Source organism: Heterocephalus glaber, unplaced genomic scaffold, assembly GCF_053883595.1.
Source record: "Heterocephalus glaber isolate CG9 unplaced genomic scaffold, H.glaber_assembly_v1.0 deba00001531, whole genome shotgun sequence".
NCBI lineage: Eukaryota > Metazoa > Chordata > Mammalia > Rodentia > Bathyergidae > Heterocephalus > Heterocephalus glaber.
In genome coordinates this window covers 19,194,429-19,220,026 of record NW_028258329.1, presented here as the reverse complement: position 1 = coordinate 19,220,026, position 25,598 = coordinate 19,194,429, and the positions used below count along the sequence as shown (strand labels likewise).

Below are 25,598 nucleotides of genomic sequence, written 5' to 3'. Positions count from 1 at the left end.
AAATGTGTACTTCCTGGAGACGTCCATTGCAGTATGGTTCATTATGCTTTAAAATTATGATCAAGGAGCCGGGGAGTTAGCTCAGTGGTTCCGGCGCCTGCCTTGCAAGCGCAAGGTCCTGAGTTCCATCCCCAGAACCAAAAAAAAAATTAATAAATTAAATAAAATTATGATCAACTGGGCCGGGGATTTAGCTCAGTGGTTCTGCCGCCTGCCTCGCAAGCACAAGGACCCAAGTTCGATCCCCGGTACCAAAAAAACCCAAAAAACCAATAAATAATAAAATAAAATAAAATTATGATCAACCATTGACAGCTTGGTAACAGGAAAGAGACGCGATGGCGTGTAAAGGACCAGCACCGACAGGAGACCCTTTGCCTGAAGGGCCCAGTGCAGGAAACACAGGCCGCCTAGAGCAGGAGGAGGCGGCTGCGGAGGTCGCACCTCACCTTCTGCGGGGCTGATTACTGGGAGGAGGAGCGTTTCTGCTATTATTCGACAACGCACTCACTCCAGGAACATTCAGAAAAAAAAAGTTGCGCGGCCCTGCGCGGGGCGCCGCAGCGCACCCAGGCCGACCGGGCTCCGCATGCGCAATGCGGCCGCCGCCGGCTCCCGGTCCAGGGTGCGGGCGGCGGGGCCGGGCCGGGTTGGCCAGGGGCGCGGGAGGCAGCGGCGGGGCGGGGCGAGGCGGGCTGTCCCTGTCCCCGCGCTGTCCCCGCCCCGGGCGCTGCTGGCCCAGCGGCCCCTCTGCGGACGCGTGCGGTGCTGGCCGGCGCCGGGATGTGAGGCCCGGGCGGCGGAGGCCGGCGCCACGGTAACGGCGGCAGCGATCGCGCTGGGACCGGGCGGGGCTCAGACGCGCGGCAGGTGCCACCCCACCCGCCGGGCCTAGGCAGGGAGGGCTAAAAATACTGCCCGGAGACTGCGGAGCGGAACCTGATCGCGCAAAGTAGGGCAGGGCGCGGAGGAGGCCACGGAGCCGCTCTGCCCGGCGCAGCTCCCAGAGCGGCCGCCCCCGCGCGCCCGCCCACCCCGCAGGCCTCGCCCGGGCTCCGGACCCGAGCGCTCCGCTCCCGGGCGCGGCTGAAAGTTTTGCACCGCAAGAACCAGTGATAACGGGGGAAGAACGTAGGGCTGGCTGTGTCGGCAACAGAGCTTCCTTTTTTCTTTTTGCGCTACAGGGGACCCAACCCAGGACCTCCATGCTAGGTGAGTGCTCTGCCACTGCTGCTGCACCCCAGTCTTTTCGTTTTTCCTGTTTTTTCTCTTTCTTTTTGTCCTCCCTCCCTCCCTCCCTTCCTTTTTAGAAATGTATTCCTTGTGCTTACTCAGACAGGATCTGTGCCAGGCAGTTTCTGCTGAGACTGATCCCAGAGGAAGTGGGTAGAGATAAACTTTCATGTCTCTTTGGCCTCTGGCTATACCTTTATTTTATTTTGGAGTACTGAGGATTGAACCGAGGGCTGTTGCACTGAGCTATATCTCCAGCCCTTTTTATTTTTTTTATTTTGAGATATAAGTCTTTAAGATACTTGGGCTGGTGTTGAACTTGTGATCCTCCTGCCTCAACTTCCCAGAGAGTACAGGGGTGCTGGGATTACAGGCATGCACCACCATGCCTGGCTATGGCTGTCCCTTTAAATCAAACAAAATAGAGACCAGTTTATTCATCTGAAGGAGAAACAAATGGCCAAAGAGCCTGGACAGGTACCAGGAGCCAGACCCCAGGGAAGGATGTTGCACTCAGGCATTGGAACTCTCATCCTGAACCTGTTTATTTTACAGCTTCAGCTGAGGAATGGCATTACTGCACCTCCACCTCAGTAGTGGAGCCGCTCCCAGGTCCAGGCAGGACCAGACCTAGATGTACTACTTAATTGTATTTTTGGATTTTTGACCAAAAGAAGGAAATCATGGTTGGGTCAGGATCCACAACTTGTGTGTGGGGATTTGGTGCTTAGAAAGCTTGCTTTGTGCCAGAGATGGATGTTCCTTGAGAATGGCCTGGGGAACTCAATGAGGCATGTGGCAGAAAGACCACCAAAAGGGTTTTGCATTCCAGAGCTACATGTGGTGTCCCTTCTCCCAGGTCCACGCAGAGGCCAGTATGAAGCTGAAAAAGCAGGTGACAGTGTGTGGGGCTGCCATCTTCTGTGTGGCCGTCTTCTCCCTCTACCTCATGCTGGACCGAGTGCAGCATGATCCTGCCCGACACCAGAATGGTGGGAACTTCCCGCGGGTGAGTCATGCCTCATTGCTGATCTCTTTGTCTACAAGTCACCTGGGCTTGGGTTGTCACTGAGCTGGAGAGTCATGTCAGCCCAGGCAGATTTTCATCCCTCCTTCCCTAACTCCCTCCCTTCCTTTCATGGTACCAGGGATCAAACCCAGGGCCTTGTGCATGCTAAGTGCTAAGCACCTGCTCTACTACTGAGCTACATCCCCAGCCCAAATAGGAAGAAAAAACAGGCAAAAAGGAAGAAGAGAAAATGTCAGCACGTGTTGCTGCTCTGTTCTCCTTAGTTTTCGGCAGACATTGCTAATTGATTGCAGCATTCTCTTCCATTAAGCCCTGTTGCAGTTGATCCTTCTGGGCACTATGCTCTAGACTGGCAGCACCAATCACTGCACGTGAGGTGAAATCTTTGCCATCTGTGAGCTAGAGAATGCTGGCACTTCCAAGTCGATCCAGTCCTCAGGGGTAGCGTGCACAGGACTCTTCCTCCCTGGAGGCCCATGGTCTGGATTGTGCAGAGAGGGAGGACTCACAGTCAGGCCTCAGGTGGTCCCTAGGCAGACACCCTGGTTGGGCTATAAGGAGCCATGGGTGAGTGCATTCTGGTTTTTTGGCAGAGCCAAATTTCCGTGCTGCAAAACCGCATTGAGCAGCTGGAGCAGCTGTTGGAAGAGAACCACGAGATCATCAGCCACATCAAGGACTCTGTGCTGGAGTTGACGGCCAATGCAGAGGGCCCACACGCCCTGCTGCCCTACCACACAGCCAACGGCTCCTGGGTGGTGCCCCCAGAGCCCCGGCCCAGCTTCTTCTCTGTGTCCCCCCAGGACTGCCAGTTTGCTTTGGGAGGCCGAGGTCAGAAGCCAGAGCTGCAGGTAAGAGTAGGTCCTGGCAATGACTTGTAGTAGGCACGGAGGGGGCACTGAGCTGCCTTCCTGCCCGGCAGATGCTGACGGTGTCAGAGGAGTTGCCCTTCGACAACGTGGAGGGCGGTGTGTGGAGGCAGGGCTTTGACATCTCCTACAGCCCTCATGACTGGGATGCCGAGGACCTGCAGGTGTTCGTGGTACCACACTCTCACAACGACCCAGGTGAGCCCTCACTGAGGACACCAGGAGGGAGGCAGAGGACAGGTGGCTGGAGGCGGAGGTGACGTCCTCAGGGGCCTCCATGTTGGCCGCCCAGGCTGGATCAAGACCTTCGACAAGTACTACACAGAGCAGACCCAGCACATCCTCAACAGCATGGTGTCCAAGCTGCAGGAGGACTCCCGCTGGCGCTTCCTCTGGGCAGAAGTCTCCTTCTTTGCCAAGTGGTGGGACAACATCAATGCCCAAAAGAGAGCAGCAGTCCGAAGGCCAGTGGCAGTGGGGGAGTCCTGGGGGGCTATCATGCAAGTCCTGGGCTGGGGGGTCAGGTCTTTGCATATGTAATGGTGCTGGGTTGGCAGGGAGCTATGGCAGAGGTGGGGGTGACTGTGTGGGGATCATTAGTGTAGAAGGCACCAGTTACTAGTGCATCAGTGGAGAGAGGGCATCAGCCCTGCCCTGGGAGCACAGATGCAGTCCTATGATACGCAGGTCCTGGATGACATAGGGTGGGCTGGCGGGGAAGGAGGGCCAGTATTTGTGCTCTTGGTCCTGGGTTTGGGTGGACTGGCTGTGAGGCCAGTGCATACAAACACTGGCATCATCTGGTTGGCAGGGTACAGGTCCCTGCCCCATCCTGAATGTGGCTTCCCCTGCAGGCTGGTGGGAAACGGGCAGCTGGAGATTGCGACGGGAGGCTGGGTGATGCCAGATGAGGCCAACTCCCACTACTTTGCACTGATTGACCAGCTCATCGAGGGACACCAGTGGCTGGAGAGAAACCTCGGTAGGTCCAGGATCAGCAGTGGTCTCCCCGCAGTGGGGCCCAGTGTGCGGTGACGAGGGGCTGTAAGGCATAGGAATTGGCGAGGATGGTTCCTTTCTAGCTAACATGGGCTGATGTAGTGGCATCTTCCAGTCCCTGCCAAGGCAGGAGTTGGAGTGCCGGTAGCTGGGCAAGGCCAAGGCCATGCCCTGCAACTCTGAGGCTTTTGGGGTCTCTGTGATCGCATGCCCAGGTGTGACCCCACGCTCCGGCTGGGCAGTGGATCCCTTTGGACACAGCTCCACCATGCCTTACCTGCTGCGCCGTGCCAACCTGACCAGCATGCTGATTCAGAGGGTGCACTATGCCATCAAGAAGCACTTTGCCGCCACCCACAGCCTGGAGTTCATGTGGAGGCAGACATGGGGTATGGCCGGGTAGGGTAGCGGGGTCTGAGCAGTGCAGCCTTCACTGGGGAGAAGCAGGGGTGTCGGCAATACGAGCCCACTGTCCCTCAGGTCACACTGCCAGAGCATCCTGTCCTTCAGAGTAGAGGAGGGTCACATTGACTTAGGGCCTCTTTGGGGCCTGTTGTGCACCCTTCAGGCCCATGTCCTGTCCCCTGCCTGCAAGTCCCACAGCCTGAGTCCCACTAGACTTTCACTGTCTGTCAGGGCTGCCTTTAGATCTGTGCCCTCTTGACGTCCCTGTGCCCGGCTCCCGAGGCTGCCCACGAAGGATGACTGCCTGGTGTGTCTTCTGCAGACTCAGACTCCAGCACAGACATCTTCTGCCACATGATGCCCTTCTACAGCTATGATGTCCCCCATACCTGTGGCCCCGATCCCAAAATCTGCTGCCAGTTCGATTTCAAACGCCTGCCTGGTGGGCGCATTAACTGCCCTTGGAAGGTGCCACCCCGGGCCATCACAGACACCAATGTGGCAGAGAGGTAGGCATCACCTTCCAACCCTGGCCTGGGCATGGTGTTGATTTTTTGCTGTACAGGGGAGCCAGGAGACTTGGCTTCTGATCTGGGCTATGCAGTGCTGGGGAGCTACGTGATTCCAGCCACAGTTAGAAAACAGATGGCAAGCTTGGCTCCTTGCAAGTCTCCCTGGAAAACTGGAAGGGCACTCAGGAACCACCTTTCCCAGAGAGCTCTTATGGTCCCCAGTGGTTGTGTTTTCCCGTATCCGAACAAACTGTCAGAGCCAGTTAACTGATCAGAGGCAAATGGCTTATAAATTGGTACAGTTTCTCACAAAGCTCAGGCTAATGTGCCTTCTCTTGGCTCAGGTATTCTGACTTGGCTGGAAGTCAGCAGGATCCTGTGTGCAGTAGACCACAGCCCATTCACATGGCCATTCAGTCCCCCTAGACATGGTCTCCGGCCTCCCTGTCCCCTTTGAGAGAATAGTTAGGGACCTCCAGCCATGTCTCTGTGGCTGAAATCACCCCATCATCCCTGAAAGTGCTGGTTACCACTGACCTAAGCAGTGATTTAGCCAGAACCTTAAGAATGTAACAAGTTGAACTGGTTTTCATGTGACCAGGAGGGAAAGAAAGTGGTTTTTTTGTTTCTAGAAATCTAAACACTGATTTCAGAAAGAACCTCTGGCTGTTAAGTAGGCATGACTGTCCCTAGAGCAGCAGCTGCCATCTCTAAGGCTGGCCCGGTCCTCAGAGAGCAGGCCAGGGGGCCTGCTTCCTGATCTCAGGAGGCTCCTTGGGCTGATAAATCAAGGAACTGGTGGTCTTTAAGGAGTCTGTCTTGAGAACAAAATAGAGGACAGGCCAGACCAGCACAGGTTAATAGACTGGTGCCCAAACCATGATACCCACAAAGGACACTGAATAGGTTGATCTAAAAACAGGAAGGGCTGAGGATGTAGCTCAGTGGTAGAGTTCTTGTTTAGCATGTACAAGGCCCTGGCTTCCATCCCAGCAACACAAATAATAATAATAATAATAAAAACAGGAAGGAACATCTAATGTGCTATAAGGCTCTAATTTTCTATTGATTTTACCCATAATATGGTTAAATAACCCAGATGTTTATGCATAGTTGTTATTATATGTCAGGTACTATTGTAAGTACTTAAATATTAATGCATTCATTTTATTTATTTATTTATTTATTTTTTGGTACCGGGGATCAAACTCAGGTCCTTGTGCTTGCGTAGCAGGTGGCAAAATCACTGAGCTAAATCCCCGGCCCAATGCATTCATTTTAGTTTTTTTTTTTTTTTTTTTTGGTACCGGGGATCGAACTTGGATCCTTCCGCTTGCGAGGCAGGCGGTGGAACCACTGAGCTAAATCCCTGGTTCAATGCATTCATTTTAGCAGAGAGGTTGCCTAAGGTCACTCAGCTAGCACATGTGGAGCTGATGTTGGCATAATCTAGCTCCAGAGTCTGGGCTGTGTTTTTTTGGTGAGGGGGATACTGGGGATTGAACCCAGGGCCTTTGCACTGAGCTACATCCCCAGCCTTTTATTTTATTTTATATATATATTTTTTTAATTTTGAGACAACATCTTGCTCAATTGCTAATTTGGCTAGGCCTGGCTCAAACTTGAGGTCCTCCTGCCTCAGCCTCCCAGAGTACTGGGATTACGATAGGCATGTACCCCCACACTTGGCTGAGCCTGGACTCTTTAAATCCAGTGTGGTGCAACTTCACTCACTGGAGCTTCAGAGCTGGGATTAACCAGATGGGATTTATTAGAGAGAAAAGCTCTACTCTTGGCTTCAGAAAACAGAACAGGAAGTTCAGGGTGAAATGGCCTTGCTGAGCCACGCACATAGAAAACATGGTAGCTGACCATGAGTGTGGTCGCCGGTGACCTTGGGCTGTTCCTGTGGAGATGGTGGGTCAGGGCTTGGTCCAGCTGAGGAGGGAAGTCTGACTTCCTTGTACCGCCCTCCCTGCTTTGTGCAGTCTGAGCCCTTGGCTCAGGGATGCTGGCTGGAGGAACATGTTGTACACTATCCTGTGGGACCAGGTAGATGGAGGAAGAGAAAGCTCATACATCTTTGCTGTGTCTGAAAGATAATCATGGGGAAGAACTTGGTATCACAGAGCAGAGGTGCTGTCAGGGAATTGCAGCCATCGGTTGCAGCCCAGCATAAGGAAGAAGTGTCCAGAGAACACTGGGTCCCTGGCACCCATTTCCTACTCCATGGTATGTCCACCCACAGGCTGGACAGCTCCATATAGGGCTGTCTCACAGGGCCAGACGCTCAAGGTGGCTCTGCTCCCTCATCTCTTAACCCTCAGATTTCATGTGAGGCCTGTGTCTTGTCCTCCCTTCCAGGGCCGCCCTGCTCCTAGACCAGTACCGGAAGAAGTCCCGGCTATTCCGAAGCAATGTCCTGCTGGTGCCGCTGGGCGATGACTTCCGATATGACAAGCCTCAGGAGTGGGATGCCCAGTTCTTTAGCTACCAGCGGCTCTTTGACTTCCTCAACAGCAAGCCTGACCTCCATGTGCAGGTGGGGGGCTCTGGCTGGTGGGGTGGGGGTTCCTAGTGCTACAGCCTGCGGCCTTCCTGGGAGGGCCCTTGTTCCCCACAGCTGGCTGCCAGCAGGGCTTTATTCCCACTCTTGGGCTCAGGATTTATTCCAAGGGTCTCAGCTTCACTGTGAGGCCCAGAGAGGTGGGACAAGGTTACCACACTGGTGGCCTCAATTCCCAGGAAGCCATGGAACTGATGGGAGCTGGTTTTGGGGTCCCCACAGGCCCAATTTGGTACCCTCTCAGACTATTTTGATGCTCTGTACAAGAAGACAGGCGTGGAACCAGGGGCCCGGCCCCCAGGGTTCCCAGTGCTGAGTGGAGATTTCTTCTCCTACGCGGACCGGGAGGACCACTACTGGACAGGCTACTATACCTCCCGGCCTTTCTACAAGAACTTGGATCGCGTACTGGAAGCCCATCTGCGGTGAGACAGTCACCACAGGCTTGGGGGACTCAGACTTTGGGGTTGAAGGCCAGCTGGGCCTGCAGGAGGCCAAGGTGGTGGAAGAGTGTCAGGAGGAGAAGGGGGACAGGCCTGCAGTGTGGGGCAGGTGGCAGGCAGTGACCCCTCTCTCCACAGGGGGGCAGAGATCCTATACAGCTTGGCTGTGGCACACGCCCGCCGCTCTGGCCTGGCTGCCCAGTACCCACTGTCCGACTTCACTCTCCTGACGGATGCCCGGCGCACACTGGGGCTCTTCCAGCACCACGATGCCATCACTGGCACCGCCAAGGAGGCTGTGGTGGTGGACTACGGGGTCAGGTGGGAGCCTCCTCCTCCCCCTGCAGCTCCACAGCTTTCTCTGCACCCACTGTAGTGGAGAGGTCACTCCTGTGGTCATCTCCTGTGCCCCATGTCGTCCACACAGGCTTCTGCGCTCCCTCGTCAGCCTGAAGCAAGTCATCATCAACGCGGCCCACTACCTGGTGCTGGGGGACAAGGGGACCTACCACTTTGACTCTGGGGCACCCTTCCTCCAAGTGGTAAGCCCCACTGGGCCTGCTCAGGGTCCTTTCTTTCCTGGGCCAGATGGGGAGAAGGCCCGGCCCCTGATGCCTCTTCACTCTGCTCGCTTTGCTCTAGGATGACACCCGCTCTAGTCATGATGCCCTGCCAGAGCGCACAGTGATCCAGCTGGACGCCTCGCCCAGGTGAGCCGCACTAGGCCAGGTGCACAAAGGTCCCAGCACCCACCCCACTCCACATCTGCCCCCGCCCTCTGCAGGCCCCTGTCCTGCCCGCTGGCCCTGGCCTGTCACCTCCCACACACAGGTTTGTGGTACTCTTCAACCCACTGGAGCAGGAACGGCTCAGTGTGGTGTCCCTGCTGGTCAACTCGCCCCGGGTGCGTGTCCTGTCGGAGGACGGCCAGCCCCTGGCCGTGCAGATCAGTGCTCACTGGAGCTCGGCCACCAACATGGTCCCCAATGTCTACCAGGTGAGGCGGCGCTCAGTCTGCAGTGGTCCCTCCCCAGGTCTTACCTCTGCCCCTGTCACCTGCCTCCCATCACCCTGCTGTGGCCCTGCTTACTGCCCAGGTTGGGGGTGATTGTCTTGGGGACAAGGGCTGTCTAGAGGACACACTCGGGCATCGAATCTCTTTGAAAGGAAGGGGAAGCTCAGCATAGCAGTGATAATAGTAAAAGTGAAAGTTACAGTGCCTCATTGTCTATTCATTCAACAAATATTTATTTAATTATTTGAGACAGGGTCTCTCATATGTGCCCAGACTGGCCTCAAGCTCCTGGGCTCAGGTGATTTTCTTTCCTCAGTCTCTCAAGAGGCTGGTGCTGTGGATGTGCACTACCACAAATATTTATTGAACAAATATTTATTGAAAGCCACTTCGTAGGATTTTTTTGTTCTTGTTTTTATTTTTTCAGTACTGGGAATTAAATCCAGGGCCTTCAGAATGAGCTACATCTTCAGACCCTTTTTTATTTGGTGACAGGATCTTGCTAAATTGGCCAGCCAGGGCTCACAGTTGCAGTCTCCTGCCTCAGCCTCCGAGTGCCAGGTTTACAGGGCCACCACACCTGACCACTTCATAGTTTTTCAAATATCATTTGAAAAATGACAGAGGCCCTGGTGGGTGTAGGGACTTGCCCAGGCTCTCTGTGAGGAAACAGAAGCCTGAGACCAGGACCCCAGGATGCTCGGCACAGCCTGCGTCCTCACCTTCTGTGCCCGAAGGTGTCTGTGCCTCTCCGCCTGCCTGCCCTGGGCCTGGGCGTGCTGCAGCTGCAGCAGGGCCTGGACACACACCACACGCTGCCCTCCTCCATGCGTATCTACCTGCATGGCCAGAGGCTGTCAGTCAGCAGGCACGAAGCCTTCCCCATCCGCGTCATCGACTCAGGTGCCAGTGACTTCGCCCTCAGCAACCGCTACATGCAGGTCTGGTTCTCAGGCCTTACCGGGCTCCTCAAGGTAAAGGGCCAGGGGTGCTAGTGCACAGGCAAGAGTGGAGGAGGGTGTGCACGTTGATGGGGCTGTGCCTACCACCACTTAAATGACTGACCCAGGCATGGGCCATCTTGACACTGAGCCAGCACTCTGGGGAAGCTGGCTGTGTGAGGCTACCTTCCGTTACTGTAACAGTTACCTAAGATTATCGACTTATAAAGAGCAAAGGTCCACATTAGCCACAGTTGCAGAGGTTTCGGCCCCTGTCTGAGTAAACCCACTGCTTTGGGCCTGTGGGAGCAGCACATCATGACGGGAGCATGTGGCAGAGCAGAGCTACCTCCTTGTGGGCAGGACACAGGAGACAGGAGAGGGGTTGCCCCCAGTGACCCCCAAACCTCCCCTGGGCCCTGCCTATTAGCTTCCACTTCCTCCTTGCAGTGTCCCCCAGGCATCAGTCCCTTAACACAGGGCCTCTGGGGACGCCTGAGATGCAGGCTGTATCCCTGGGCTGGGCCTGACGTGCTGGCATGGGGCCAGGGGTCAGGCTGTGGTTTTTGACAGAGTGTCCAAAGGGTGGACGAGGAGCAGGAACAGCGGATAGACGTGGAGCTCTTCATCTATGGCACTCGCGCATCCAAAGACAAGAGTGGCGCCTACCTCTTCTTGCCGGATGACCAGGCCAAGGTACTGGTGGGCCCTGGAAAGTGTCCCTAATGGGCCTGTGCAGAGGGGCACAGGCCTTCCAGGGTAACCACTCCCTGCTGGGGTCTTGTCTGCCATCTTGGGAAGTCACTGAGCAGGCAGCAGTCAGTGGGGCCCAGGACGTTGGGCAGAGCCCCTGGGACAAAAACATCTCCTGACCAACCTGGGGCTGCTACCTCCTGCTTACCTGTCTATGCCTTGGGCTCAGTGGCCACCTCCTCTTTCCCCAGCCCTACATCCCCAAGAACCCTCCTGTACTGCGTGTCACTGAGGGCCCTTTCTTCTCAGAGGTAGTCACATACTACGAGCATGTTCACCAGATGGTCCGACTGTACAACCTGCCAGGTAAGGAAGGGCCGTGGAGGAGGTATGGGCCCCACGGGCTGTGACATGTGCCCCTTGCACCCCTTCTGTGTTCCCAACAGATGGAGCTTCTGAGTCAGGGATGCTTATTGGTCTTGGAACAAGGTCACCAGAGACACTGTCCCCGGGACTCATCCGGGAGGTTGGGCAGAGCATCCCCAGCACGGCTTGCAAACTGTGCTCCTCTGCCCTTTTCCCATGCCTCCCCTGTGTCCCTGTGCCCAGGGGTGGAGGGGCTGTCTCTGGACGTGTCATTCCTGGTGGACATCCGGGACTATGTCAACAAGGAGCTGGCCCTGCGCATCCACACAGACATTGATAGCCAAGGCACCTTCTTCACAGACCTCAATGGCTTTCAGGTGATGCCTGGACCCCACGGGGAAGAACAGGGACTGTTTTGGTGACCCTGACGGACGAAGCAAGTGTGATCAGGGACGTTGAGGGCCCAGTCCCCAGAAGCCCCTGACCAGCTGGGCTGGCCCACAGGTGCAGCCCCGGAGGTATCTGAAGAAGCTGCCCCTGCAGGCCAACTTCTACCCCATGCCAGTCATGGCCTATATTCAGGACACACAGAGGCGCCTCACACTGCACACGGCCCAGGCCCTGGGCGTCTCCAGCCTCGGCAATGGTGAGTAAGGAGCAGGAGCCCCTCGGGGGTATGCAGTGGAAAGCAGCCCCTACTGTCAAGGCCTGTCCCCTACCACGGCCTTGTCTCCTCACTTCTCCGTCAGCGTCACCTCCCTGTTAGAGAAGGGACAAGGGAGCATCCACAGCTCCTGCTGGTCTCCCTGGACACAGGGTGACAGGCACTGCTGTTACCCTCTCCCCTGACACAGGCACCCCATGGTGGGGGTCCCGTGAGATCCAGGAGGCACCGGGTATGGAATGGTGACTCTTAGCTGAGGTGTGTGACCCTTCTCCTGGCCAGGGGTGCCTGTAGGGGCAATTTGAAAGCACACTCAATATTTTAGTGAAATATTTAGGAAAAGAGACAAAAGAGAGGATGAACTTTTTATTTTTTATTTTTGGTACCAGGGATCGAACTCAGGACCTTCTGCTTTCGAGGCAGGCACCAGAACCACTGAGCTAAATCCCCAGCCCTGAACTTTTTTGTTTAAACCCCCAGTACTAGAGATTGAAGCCAGGGCCTTCCCATTGAGCTACATCCCCAGCCCTTTTTTCATTTTATTTTGAGACAGCATCACTCTTAAGTTTCCAAATTATAGGCTGAGGATTTAGCTCAGTGTTTTCACTGCCTGCTGCACAAGCGCAAGGACCCGAGTTCGATCCCCGGTACCCTCCCTGCCAAAAAAGTTCCCAAATTACTCTGGTTGGACTTGAACTTGTGACCTAGCTGGAATTAAGGCATATACCACCATACCCTGCTGGTTTAATTCTTAAGAATGCATCCAGGGCTGGGGATTTAGCTCATTGGTTCCGCTGCCTGCCTTGCAAGTGCAAGGACCCGAGTTCAGTCCCTGGTACCACACACACACACAAAAAGAACACATCCAAGCCGGCCGCATTGGTACACACCTGCAATCCCATCACTTGAGAGGCCGAAGCAGTAAGAGTGCTGCAGATTTTTTTTTTTTTGTACTGGGGATTGAACTCGGGTCCTTGTGCTTGTGTATCAGGCAGTGAAACCACTGAGCTAAATCCCCGGTCCGAGTGCTGCAAATTTGAATCTAGCCTGGACTACATAGTGAGTTTAAAGCCAGCCTGGAGTACATAGCAAGACTCCCCCAAAAAAGAGGGTGTGAGGAGCGTTGTTCTGGAGATGAAGCTGGCCAGCATGTCATGCTGGGCAGGCTGTGGGTGGCTCCCAGAGCCTCAGGGCAAGATGAAATTTGGACCTGGTGGCCTCTGAGGCCCTTGCTATCCCCCCTCTGTGAGATAGGGCCTTTGTGCAGGCTGAGCTCAGTGCCTCTCAGGGCTGGAGGGTGGGGGTCCTGCAGGGGGAGTGTGGCCCCGCTGCCCTCTGCCGGGAGCGGCCGGGCCCATCTGCCTTGTGACTCCTGGCTGTAGCCCAGTGTCCCTGGCTCCTCTGGGTGTGGTGTGTTAAGAAAAGATACAAAGGATCCATTTCAGTGTTGGGTAATGGCTTCCTGTGATAGCTGAGGGTGAGAGGCGGAAGGAAGTACAGAAGTCAGAAGGAGGGCTGTGGAGATGACAGGGAGGACCGGGCATCTGAGGGGAGAGGTGGTGTGGGCTTTTGTCAGGAGACCTGGAAAAGCCAGGTGTGGTAGTGCAAGTGTGTGATCCCAGCACTCAGGAGGGACAGGGGGATTCCAAGTTTGAGGCTGGCCTGGGCTACATACTGAGTTCAGGGCCAGCCTGAGTGAGACCCTGTCTCCGAAACAAAACAACAAAGCTGAGGAAAATACTCATCCAAGCATCTGTCAGCTTCACAGTGAGCCACAGGCACGTTCCAAAAAGCAGAGGAGGGGCTGGGGCTGGGGCTCAGTGGCAGAATACTTGCCTAGCATGTGTGACACCCTGGGTTTGATCCCTAGCACTGCAAAAAACAAACAAACAAACAAAAAAGCAGTGGAAGCCATTCATGATGGTACTCAGCAATAATCCCAGCACTGTGGGAGGCTGAGGAAGGAGGCAAGTTCGAGCCTAGCCCAAGCAATTTAATAGAACCATGCCTTAAATTAGAAAAAAATTTAAAAGGACTGAGGATATAACTCAGAGGGGACTGAGTTCAATCCCCAGTACTGAAAACAAAGGAGAAGAAGGGAAGCTGAGGTGGGTGGCCATCAGCCATCTGTGTGCCCCCGGGCATCCCGGACATCAGCTTCTCCTCATCCACTGTCTGGCTGTCCTTGCCACAGCCTGACTTCTGACAGACGCCTGGCTCGCCAACCTTCTGGCTGTCCCCTGCCGTGTAGAACACAGGCAGGAGGTGGTTTGAGTCTCAGCCTGAGAAATCTGCCCCAGAGATGGAATCTGCGGTGACCCTGGATGTGGTGCTGCTCTCAGTGCCCTGCTGGATCAGTCCAGATAGGGCTTCCTGCTGGGGCTGCTGGACCTGGGCCCTGCTTCTGAGGCACAGAACATGACTACCCTCTCTGGGCCTGCCGTTTCATCATCTGTGAGACAGGGTCTCAGGGCCACTGTCTCTCAGCCCTCCCAGCTCCAGCCTCTGAGTGCCTGAGCTCCTGGTTTCTGTCCCAGGCTTTTCCCTTGGGGCTGTGTCTGGGACTTGCCCCTGGAAGCTGTCCACTCTGGGGTGGGGTGGCAGGCTGGGCTCACTCCTTCCTCCCCCAGGTCAGCTGGAGGTGATCTTGGACAGGCGGCTGATGCAGGATGATAACCGAGGCCTGGGCCAAGGGCTCAAGGACAATAAGAGAACCTGGAACCATTTCCGCCTTCTACTTGAACGACGAACCGTGGGCAGTGAGGTAAACCTGGGCCTGGTGCCCAGTGGCCAGCATAGGCTTGTCGAAGGGTGAGAGGGGATTACAGCCTCAGGCTCGAGGACCCTCCCTAGAGGAGAGAGGCAGAGACAGGCAGAGCAGGGCCAATCCCGGGTTGTGGCAGGCAGCTGTCTGCGTCTCCCTGACCATCTCATGCACCCTGCCACCCCCACTGTCGCCTGTGCCCCTGTGTTGTCTACTGTCTTCCTCCCTGCTGCCCCCACCCTGCCCCAGCCCCAGCATTCTCTAACCTTTTGCCTGTCCCGGCTCATCTCATGGCTTTCTTTGCCCCACCAGCCTGGCTTTTTCTGCAAACTGGCAGCCATGTTTAGGGGCTTGATCTTTCCCAGCAGCAGGAGCGGTGACCGAGAGGTAAGGGTGGGCCAGTCCCAGCAAGCTGTCCCTGTAGTTGGAGTCCATTGCCTGGTGCCCTAGGGTCTGTGGCTCAGCCATGCCCATCACACACACACACTGAGCCCTAGCCATGCTAGGAGCAGAGGCACAGTGTTGCTGGCTCTAGGAGCTTATTTGTGAGTAGGGCTGGGGTAGAAATGGACGTGTGGCCAGGTCCTGAGGAGAGAGATCACACTGGGGGCTGCGGAGGTCACAGGCACCATCCTGGAAGAGGTGTGGGTCCGGCTTGGCTTTGATGGATGCCAGGGCACCGGGTGGGAGCCCGAAGATACATGAATGGGGACTGGCACCAGGTTTCTTCAGTTAAACCAGAGCTGTGCTGTCCTGTGTGGTAGCTGACAGCCTCATGGGCCTGTCCTAGTGAATTAACAGCAAATAAAGGATCAGTTTTTCACCCCTGTCGGGCACATTTCGTTCCTCAGTGGCCTCAAGTGCTACCGTTTAGAAGTACAGATGCAGTGAATTTCTGTGCAGGAGGCTCTGTGGCCGGTGCTGGGCTCAAGCATAGCAGGATGGTTAGGCTGATAGCAGTGGCTATGAATGCCTCGCCACAGAGCCAAGGTCCCCAGACAAGGGTCAGAGCAAGAGGGACACTGTCAGGACTGTGTCCTCAGTGAATGACCCCAACTGCAGGGAGCAGGTGGACAGTTTAAAGGCTGTTCAAATAGGAAGTATTGGTGGCTTGGACTTGAACTAAGCCTTGGGTGGGGAGAAGTCATGGTCAGGGGAGAGGGAAGTGAGATTCTGGGCATGCTAGGGCCAGAAATCAGAGACAGAGAGCAGGGGCTTTGGAGGACAATTGTACATAAGCCTGTGAATGTGGCATCAAGGGCAGAGCCACAGAGGCCAGGGCCCTGAGCACCAGGCTCGCACTGCGGATGTGGGGCCTCCTGGGGACCCCAGATGACTAGGACCACTTTCTCCATCAGATGCTCATCTCCCACCCTTCTGTCCCACATGTGTAAACAGAAGGGTACATCGGTCTACATTCCCTGGCTACAATGAGGGTCTCTGTCTTTCTATTGCTAATGGGCTATGTCACTGATGAGACTGTGCTGGTCATGACAATGTTACGGAAGCAAAAAAATACTTGAAAGAAGTGGCCTCTCTGAATTGGACACCATGGGAAGTAGGCACACATGAAGGGTTAGAGGTACAAGGCCTGGAGCTAGACCTACCAGGAAGGCTGTTTGCAAAAGAGGTGGCCTGGATGTGCTGTGCCAGCCTCCCTTTGCCCACAGCCTGGCTATGCCCTCACCTACCCCTTGGCCCCTCCCACAGGTCCAGGACAGCCACTCTACCAGCTACCCATCCCTCCTCAGCCACCTGACCTCCATGTACCTGAACACCCCAGTGTTCACCCTGCCCGTCACCCAGATGCCATCCCCAGGGCCCAGTCTGCGAGCCTTTCTTCCTCTGGCTTCCTCATTGCCCTGCGACTTCCATTTGCTCAACCTGCGCATGTTCCAGGCCGAGGTGAGCACCCCGCTCAGCCTTGACCTCCAGGGCCAAATTCTGGCCTCTCCCTTGGCTCCATGCCAGGCTGCCCTTCACTGCCCAAATCCTGTCCCTTTCCCAGGAGGATAACTTGCCTTCAGCAGATACTGCGCTCATCTTACACCGCAAAGGTTTTGACTGCGGCCTTGAGGCCAAGAACTTGGGATTCAACTGCACCACAAGCCAAGGCAAGGTGAGCAGGCCCATGTGTGGGAGGCAGAGCTCTGTGGAGAGGCGGGTAGAGAAGTCCAGTGCTGGAGGTGGCTGGGCAGAGTGGGCTGGGTGGCAGGATGGGAGGAAGAAGTATTATGCCAGGCCAGGCCCAGTGGCAGTAGCAGAGGCACAGAGTTGCTGGCTCTAGGAACTTATTTGTGAGTAGGTCTGGGGTAGACGTGGATGTGTGTGCCCAGGTCCTAAGGAGAGAGATCACACTGGGGGCTGTGGAGGTCACAGGCACCGTCCTGTACTTCTCAGCACTGTTGGAGGCTGAGCCAGAAAGACTGCAAGTTCCAGGCCATCCTGGGCAATTTAGTGATTTGGTGAGACCCTGTTTCAAAAAGAAAGAGAGGGGCCCAGGGATTTAGCTCAGGGATTTAGCTCAGTGGTTTTGCTGCCTGCTGTGCAAGCACAAGGATCCAAGTTCGATCCCTGGTACCCAAAAAAAAAAAAAAAAAGAGAGAAAGAGTTACAGGTGGGCATTGGAAAGAAAGGGGGAAAGCAGCTGGCATGCATTTGCAGTTACTGAGGCCTGACAGGACAGTTCCAGACAAGGGATAGGGATCTGTACCAGGCGAACTAGAAAGCACCAGAAATAACCAACACCCAGAGCGTTTTCCTCTGTAAGCTCTACCCATGGTCTCAGTGGGCACTGATAAATGCCCCCATGTGCCAGGCCATGGGCTAGGCGCCACTGATGCAAAAGCGACCACGACATGGTCCCTGTTCTCAAAAATGCACAGCTGGCTGTGACAATTCCCACCCTGAGATCCATGGACAGGCTTTGGGGTTGAGCGAATCTCGTGAGCCTGAGATTGGCTGCAGATGCATGTGTGAAAGTGCAGTGCTCCTGAAAGGTCGGCGATCCTGGCAGGTTTGTTTTTCCTGCAGTGCTGGGGACAGAACTGGGGCCTAGCACATGCTAAGCAAGCACTCATTGCTAAGCTGTACCCCAGCCCTTCAGATTAGTATTTTTTCACTCTTTTTCTCTTATTAGTCATACAGTTTCATGGGTTTCATTTTGGCAGAGTTGTACATGCACCTAGCATACTTTGATCATTACCATTCCCCATTCCCCGCTTTGCTTCACCCTTCCCCCTAGTTTCACATTTTTGGGGGGTTACAGTGCATATAGTATATTTTGCTCATATCCATTCCCCCCATTCCCCTCCCTTACCTGCCCTTGCCCTCCCCCTTATTCCTTTCCTCTTGGTTAATAATGATCTGCCCTCTTTCTTGTCATCTTTTTTAGATTCCTTGTATTAGGGAGAATGTGCAGTATTTATGTGAGTCTGGCTTATTTTGCTTAACATGATGCTTTGCAGATTCATCTATTTTCCAGAAAATGACAGAATTTTGTTCTTCCTTATGGCTGAATAACACTCCATTGTGTATATATACATTTCTCTACCCATTCATCGGTTGATGGTTGCCTAGGCTGGTTTCATATCTTGATTATTATGAATTGTGCCATAATAAACACGGGTAGCGAGGCATCCCTGTAGTACACTGACTCACTGCTTCAGGTGTGTACCAAGGGGTGGTATAGCTGGATCAAATGGTAGCTCTGTTTTAGTTTTTTGAGGAACCTCCATACTGATTTCCATAATGGCTGTATGAATTTATGTTCCCACCAGCAGTGTAAAAGGGTTCTTCCCCTCACTCCATCCCTACACCCTTGCCGGCACTGTTGTTTTCTGTATTCTTTTTTTTTTTTTTTTTTTTTTTTGGGTACTGGGGATTGAACTCGGGACCTTGTGCTTGCCAGGCAGATGCAGTGCCACTGGGCTAAATCTCCAGCCCTGTTTTTCTTTTCTTTTCTTTTCTTTTCTTTTCTTTCTTTCCTTCTTTCTTTCTTTCTTTTCTTTTCTTTCTACTGGGGATTGAACTCAGGACCTTGCATTTTTGAGGCAGGCTCCAGAACGACTGAGCTAAATCCCCAGCCCTGTATTCTTTTTGTTTATTTTTATTTTAAAAAATTTTTTTGGTACCAGGGATTGAACTTGGGACCTTGTGCTTACGAGGCAGGCGGTAGAACCACCTAGCTAAATTCCCAGCCTCTGTCATTTGTACTTTGGAGAAATGTCTGTTCAGTTCATTTGCCAATTTATTGATTGGGCTATTTATTTTTTGGTGTTAATTTATTTTCTATATATTAATATTTCTAGGTACAGTATTATCCTGTCAGAAGAGTAACTGGTAAAGATTTTCTCCCATTCTTCAGGCTATCTCTTCATTCTGTTGTTGTGCAGAAACTTTTTAGTTTGATGTAGTCCCATTTGTTGGTTCTTATCATTATTTCCTGTGCTGTTGGAGTCCTATTCAAAAAGTCTTTGCCTGTGCCTGTGGCTTTGAGTGCTCCCCTATGTTTTCTTTTAGCAGCTTCAAAGTTTCAAATCTAATACCTATGTCTTTGACCCATTTTAACTAATTTTTGTACAGGGTGAGAGATAGGAATCTAGTTTCAGTCTTCTTCAAATGGATGGCCTGTTTTCCCAGCACTATTTGTGAAAGAGGCTGTCTTTTCTCCACGTATATTTTTGGCTCCTTTGTCTAAAATCAGATGGCTGTAGCTGTGTGGGTTTGGTTGTGTGGCCTTTATTCTATTCCATGGGTCAGCGTGCCTATTTATGTGCCAATACCATGCTGTTTTTGTTACTGTGGTTATATATATAATTTGAAATTGGGAATTGTGATGCCTCTAGCCCTGCTCTTACTGTGTAGAATTGATTTGGCTACTCTGGATAGTCTGTGTTTCCAAGTGAATTTTCGGATTGTTTTTCCTAGTTCTGTGAATAATGTCATTGGCATTTTGATTGAAATTGCATTGGATCTGTAGATCACTTTCGGTAATATGGTATTTTACCAATCTGTGAACATGGGAGGTCTTTCCATCTCCTGGTGTCTACTTCAGTTTCTTTCTTCAGTGTTCTAAAATTTTCATTGCAGAGGTTTTTCACCTTGGCTAGATTGATCCCTAGGTATTTGATTTTATTGGAAGCTGTTGTGAATGGAATTACTTTCCTGATTTCTTTTTCAGCTAGTCTATCATTGGTATATAGTAAAGCTATTGACTTTTTCCCCCCATTACTGGGAATTGGACCTGGGACCTTTGCACTGAACTACCCCAGCCCCTCCTCCTTTACATTTTTTTTTTTTTACTTTGAGACAAGGTCTCACTAAGTTGCCCAGGCAGGTCTGGAACTTGTGATCTTCTTCCCTTAGTCTCCCAGAGTGCTGGGATTACAGGTGTGTGGCACCATAGCTGGCTAAACCATTGATCAATATTGAATTTTTTTTTTTTTTTTTTGGTACCGGGGATCGAACTTAGGTTCTTGCGCTTGTGCAGCAGTCGGCGAAACCACTGAGCTAAATCCCTGGCCCCAATATTGAATTTTATGTCCTGCTATATAGCTGGATTCCTCTATCAGCTCTAACAGTCTTTTTTGGTCTTGTAAGTATAGGATGATATGATCTCCAAACAATTATAATATGACTCTTCCCTTCCTGTTTGTATCCCTTTTCTTTTTTTCTCTGGCCTAATTGCTCTGGATAAAATTTCAAGAACTGTACTGAATAAGGGTGGTAAGAGCAGACACCCTGATCTGGTTCCTGCCCCTTCTGATTCTTAGAAAGAGAAGTGATGTAGGTGAAGAGCTTATTAGCTGGTGTGGCAGCAGCCCGTAGACCCCACCCTTTCTCTCCCACAGGTGGCCCTGGGAAGCCTTTTCCACGGCCTGGACGTGGTATTCCTGCAGCCAACCTCCCTGACCCTGCTGTACCCACTGGCCTCACCCTCCAACAGCACGGACCTCTATGTGGACCCCATGGAGATCGCCACCTTTCGCCTCCGCTTGGGTTAGGGCTTCTTGTGGCCTAAAGAGAAGTTCGTCCATGGAGACTGCCACCCCGGGTATCCTATCCCATCTGCCTCTCGGAACTGTGACAGACTGGGCTCTGCCCTTGCTTTCTGTTCTTAGTTGCTTCTGTGTTTGGGGCAACCACATGCCCAGCCATGGGCAGGTAGGGCAGATGCGGTGAGGTGTTGGAGATGGGGCCCTTGGTCAGGGCCTGCTACGCCAGGGTCTGCTTCGGGTGGTGAGTGGCTGCCCAGCTGGGCCCCAGTCCAGACACCCACCCTTTTCCCAAAATGGGATGTAGGAGGTACAGGGGCAGACGGAGGCGGTCAGAGAGACTAAGTGGGTAGCAGCCCACATAGGTAACTATAGGCAAGGGCTGGCTCTGGGGGTCCTGTGGTGGTGTAGAGGCCACTTATCTCGGTGTGAGGAACAAGATGAGAGCAGTTCCGGGGGGAGACAGATGGGGACTGGCAGTTGTCAGTGGGATGGAGGAGGAGAAGGAATCCCTGTTTCTCCTAAGGGCCTGAGGGCCTCACTGCTTTCTTTGAGTCTCTACTCTCAATGCCACTGGGCCTGCATGCCCTGGCTAGGGTCCACAGGGTGACCAGAAGGAGTTGTTAGGCATATGAGCAGAAGTGTTAGGACAGTTCAGGTACCAAAATTCCCACCTCAGACGGCAATGGGTCTGTGACTTGGGGTTGGGGTGGTGAGAAGGGTGTATGGGGAGTTCTTCCTCCCTACCTGACTCCTCTTTGTTCCCTTTAATTCATGCACTACTGACCCCAAGATCTCCTTTCTGTCCTGGGGGTTTGGCCCTAGAAATTTCCTTCCTTATGAAAGAAAGTGAGGCTCTAAGACCCTGAGTGCTGGGGTAGCTTGGGAAGACTTCTGGCACCATGCCTGACAGGCAGGCCTTGGGGCTTCACCACCTTTGGACAGAAGTGTTCCATTCCTGGCATGGATGAGGGATATGGAGCCTAAATTAGGAGCCAATAGGACTGCTTATGAGCTTTTATTTCAGCTTCAATCAGTAGAGAAAAATTCAGTCTCTTCAGATGCTGAAAAGATATTTGGTAAAATTTATAATCCATCCTTTATTAAAACTCTTAGACTAGGGCCGGGGATTTAGCTCAGTGGTTTCATCGCCTGCGGCGCAAGCACAAGGACTCGAGTTCGATCCCTGGTACCAAAAACAAAAACAAAAACAAAAAAAACCCTCTTAGACTAGGGCCAGGGATTTGGCTTAGTGGTTCTGCTGCCTGCCTCGCAAGTGTAAGGTCCCGAGTTCTATCCCCAGTACCAAACAAATAAACAAAAAACACCACCACCAACAACAACAAAAAACTCTTAGACAAGAAGAAACATCCTAATCTACACAAAGGTCTCTGTCAGGGATTCTAAAGAGTCAGACACCACAGGCATCCCCGTGAGAGTCAGGAACTAGCCAGGGCCCTGCGGTTATGTAGCAGTGTCCTGGCTCCACTCACCCCTGCAGTAAGGCAGATGAGGGGATAGGGAAGAATTATATTCCATTATTTGTAGACAATAAAGTTGCCTATCAGTAAAGTCTAAGAGAATCAAAAAGACCTAGTAAGAGCTTTCCATAAGTTGACCCAATGCTACACGTTCCTGCAAAGATCTTGGTTCTTCCCACTTCAGCCCATAAATTCAATGTAATTCCAGCAAGATTGAATACTTTTTGGGATTTAATTGGTTCCAAAGTTCATTTGGAAGAGTAAAGGTGGGAGAAACCAAGACACTTCTGAGTGGCAATGGATGGGAGTCGGGGTGGTGCTGAGGGGGAAATGGGACTTGTTTCCCAAAGGACTTTCCTGTGGGCGTGGATTCAGTCAATGTGACAGACTGTGTCAGGCAGACCAAAGGGACAATACGGAAAGTCCACGAACAGATCCTGCAACACAAGAATTTTGTATACAATAAAAAGGATTTTAAGTGGGGGAAAATGGATTATTTAATAAACAGTACTTTGAGACAACTAGCTATCAGAGTTAGATCTCTACCTCAGTTTCCACAAAAATTAGTTCTAGAGTGAAAAAACAAAATAAAATGACAAAATTACTCAAGAAAAAATATTTTTATACCTGTGATGTGGAAGAGTCTTTTCTAAACATGAACCCTAAGAGACATAATAAGGAAGAAGATAACAGCTTTTACCACCACCAAAAACAAAACAAAACAAAACCCTGAAAATGTTTTGTGCTGTGGGAAGCATGAAGATTAGAAGATATGTCAGACACGGGAGGAAACATTAAAGAAAAAATTAGTACAATTTAGGAGAAAAGCTTGCTGTGGGATCTGAGTCACTGGGGCCTTCCAGGCAGCCACCTGAACACTCAAGAGTGACAGAGCTGAGTTCCTGCAGATCTTGAAGAGTCCTTGGAGTCCTGCCTGTCTCACGGAGGAAATAGGATCAACCGGAAGTGCTTAGTGTAGTGCATGGGCCATAGAAGAGCTACACAAATATGAGTCATAATATTAGTAAAGAATGCTAAGTAATCAGAGCAAATATTATTGTAATCAAATGATAGGTGAGAATCTGTGAACCCTTAAATTAGCAGAATAAAGAATATTTGGAGGTCTTAGATGTGCAGTGAAGTTATTCATCTGGCAGACCTGTGTTTACACTAGCCTTTTAAAATCAGCTAAGCTGTGTTAAAAATGTGGCCCATTGTAACCAGAATTGGTTATGGAAAGTTCAGCCCAGCATGGTAACACATGGCTATAATTCCAGCTATTCAGGAGGCAGAAACAGGGGGATTGCAAGTTGAGGGGCAGCCTGGGCAACTTAATGAGACTCAAAATTTTTAAAAGAACTGGGGATGCAGCTTAGTGCTAGAGTGCTTGCCTAGCATGCCCAAGGGCCTGTGGTCCCCAGTAACACACACACACACACACACACACACACACACACACACACAGCCTCCTAGGGGCTGCTTCAGCCTGGGTGTTTCAGGGATGTGTAGGGCAAGTCATAACTGCCCTGAGACTGATGTATAACAGAAGCAAGAAACAAGCTTGCTTTCATGCATAGGAAGGAAAAAGGATCCTGGGTACAGTGCTTGAATCAGTCTGGAGAAGGGGCCAAAGAACTTCCATTTTGACAAGCACCCAGGTAAGCGCATAATTTGGAAATGAGTGTATTTTAAGGCAAGCAGCAACTCAACCATGGAGCTCTGGCACTGAGGCCACAGTTCTGAGGACTACAAAATTGGAACCAGGACACAACACAAACTTCAGCCCCTGGAAATGGATAAAATTCTATTCCTGCCTGCAACCCTCCACCACGAAGGAGCTGGGTCCTCAGGTGCATGGTGATCAGCCCTGAGAACATTTGGGTGTGGCTTTCCTATGACATAGGGATAATCTTGAACACCTGTTCAGCGAGTGCTATATCTCTAACAGGACCTTCACCTGCTTACTCAGAAACAAGATCTTTGTTCTTCCCTAATGAAAGGTATGCAGGGACAAATATCAAGGGTCCTTGTAGTGATGGAATGACACCAGAGAGACCCTTCACAGGCCCCGAAGTTTCACCTAAGGTAAGTGGGGAATAAATTCAGATAGCAACCAGGACCAACTGGCTCTGCAGAGACTCTCCATCCATTTGGGCTCCAACTTCGGACTTCCCTGAGAATAAATCTGAATTAAAAGTAAAGAACCTGGGGGGAAAAAGTGAAGACCCTGGAATTAGGGCAATCTAGGCACAGAAAGCTTGTGTAGAACAGATGACTCCTTAGTATTTGGAATATAACAGGGTTGAAGAGAAGGTCCTGTAGTGGAGGAGGAAGTACGTGGGTTTCCTTGTAAGGATGCCACACTGTTTATCTGTGTCCCTTCAGAATTCATGTTAAAATCTAGTCTCCAGGGCCAGGAATTTAGCTCAGTGGTTCCACTGCCTGCTTTGCAAGCGCAAGGTCACCAGTTCAGTCCCCCATACCAAAACAAAAACAGTCTCCAATGTGATAGCGTTAAGAGGTGGGGCCTTTAGGCTGGCCTCAAACTCACACAACCCTCCCGCCTCAGCCTCCCAAGTGCTGAGATCATGCCTGGCCTAGGAGGTATCTTCTTTTTTATTTTTTGGTACTGGGGATTGAACTTGGGTCCTTGCGCTTGCTAGGCAGGCAGTGGAACCACTGAGCTAAATCCTTGGCCCTCTAGGAGGTATCTTAAGTGTAAAGTTAAAAAAAAATTCATGTAATCCCGCTCCAGCAAAAGTGATTTTCTAAAAAAATGTAAAACCAAAAGGCATCATAGTCTGGTGCGCTTTAAGAGGATTACATCGAAAGCCGTTTATCTTTTTATCTGGGATCATGCTGAAACTCGTTTTCTTTCAAAACCAGCTTTGTTGCCCTGTATCTATTTTTTCGAAGAACCCCGCCGTAGGACCTTCTTTGGGGGAAATAACCACCGTAGTCCATCTGACCTAAATTTCCTCATCCCCTAAACGATCACTTTCCAAGGAAGCTTAGGAAGCCTCAGTGGAGGGCCGGGGATTTAGCTCAGTGGTCCCGATGCCTGCTTCGCAAGCTCAAGGTCCTGAGTTCGATCCCCGGTACCAAAGCCTCAGCGACTTAGCGGACTCACAAAACCCCAAGGGAGGTCTCTTGGGGTGGATTCTGCCCGCTAGACTCCACCTCCAGCTGGCCTCCGTAGGCGGGGCTTCCTCAGGCCCCTTTGAGGGAGCGTCTGGAAGTTCCTGCTGCTTAGCAACCGAAGAAACCCGCTAACCCAGAGCGCAGAGGGAAGCTGCCAATCACCGAGTTTCTGGGGCCGGAAGTCCTCCACAGGCCTTACCAAGTGACTTCTGGGGTCTCTCCAGTGTCCAGCCAGGGACGCAGCTCTCATTCCTCCCAGCTATCCTAATGAGGACCCCTTCATGAGCGTCCCCATGTCAGGCTCCTTCTGAAATGTCCTATAATCTAACCCTGATAATTACACGATCCACCTCACTGCTGAGGAAGCCAGGCTTGGAGGGGTTGAGGTACACAATTAGCATCATACCTTGCTTAGGGACAACAGGCAACCCGCATATCAGTCCCCCATTCAGGAGGCTGGAGAAGGAGGAGTAGAGGCAA

The 25,598-nt window shown here is 52.2% G+C and overlaps 1 protein-coding gene across 3 annotated transcripts; it reads left to right on the top strand.

The window, feature by feature from the left end:
* The first annotated feature begins 658 nt into the window (after positions 1 to 658).
* Man2a2 (mannosidase alpha class 2A member 2) lies at positions 659 to 22,595 on the top strand. 3 transcript variants are annotated; one of them, XM_021264834.2, is made up of 25 exons: positions 659 to 817; positions 1,185 to 1,212; positions 2,093 to 2,242; positions 2,857 to 3,114; positions 3,186 to 3,330; positions 3,425 to 3,596; positions 3,987 to 4,114; positions 4,347 to 4,520; positions 4,859 to 5,045; positions 7,413 to 7,590; positions 7,837 to 8,039; positions 8,196 to 8,378; positions 8,485 to 8,599; positions 8,700 to 8,767; positions 8,889 to 9,054; positions 9,810 to 10,046; positions 10,587 to 10,709; positions 10,958 to 11,072; positions 11,316 to 11,449; positions 11,577 to 11,718; positions 14,367 to 14,500; positions 14,813 to 14,887; positions 16,211 to 16,405; positions 16,509 to 16,619; positions 20,353 to 22,595. In XM_021264834.2, the coding sequence occupies exons 3-25, from the start codon at positions 2,111 to 2,113 to the stop codon at positions 20,503 to 20,505; spliced, it is 3,528 nt and encodes a 1,175-aa protein (XP_021120493.1). In that variant the 5' UTR covers positions 659 to 817; positions 1,185 to 1,212; positions 2,093 to 2,110; the 3' UTR covers positions 20,506 to 22,595. The 3 variants fall into 3 exon arrangements, with proteins under 3 accessions (XP_021120493.1, XP_004852864.1, XP_087044523.1); XM_004852807.4 differs by lacking the exon at positions 14,813 to 14,887 and having other exon boundaries at positions 661 to 817; XM_087188397.1 differs by lacking the exons at positions 659 to 817; positions 1,185 to 1,212; positions 2,093 to 2,242; positions 2,857 to 3,114 and having other exon boundaries at positions 3,190 to 3,330; positions 3,402 to 3,596.
* Positions 22,596 to 25,598: the final 3,003 nt, after the last annotated feature.

Coding starts and splice junctions, on each gene's coding strand:
- Man2a2 (XM_021264834.2), top strand. CDS start 2,111: ATGAAGCTGAAAAAGCAGGTGACAGTGTGTGGGGCTGCCATCTTCTGT. Junction 3,597..3,986: donor AAGAGAGCAGCAGTCCGAAG/GCCAGTGGCAGT, acceptor CTTCCCCTGCAG/GCTGGTGGGAAACGGGCAGC. Junction 5,046..7,412: donor GACACCAATGTGGCAGAGAG/GTAGGCATCACC, acceptor CCTCCCTTCCAG/GGCCGCCCTGCTCCTAGACC.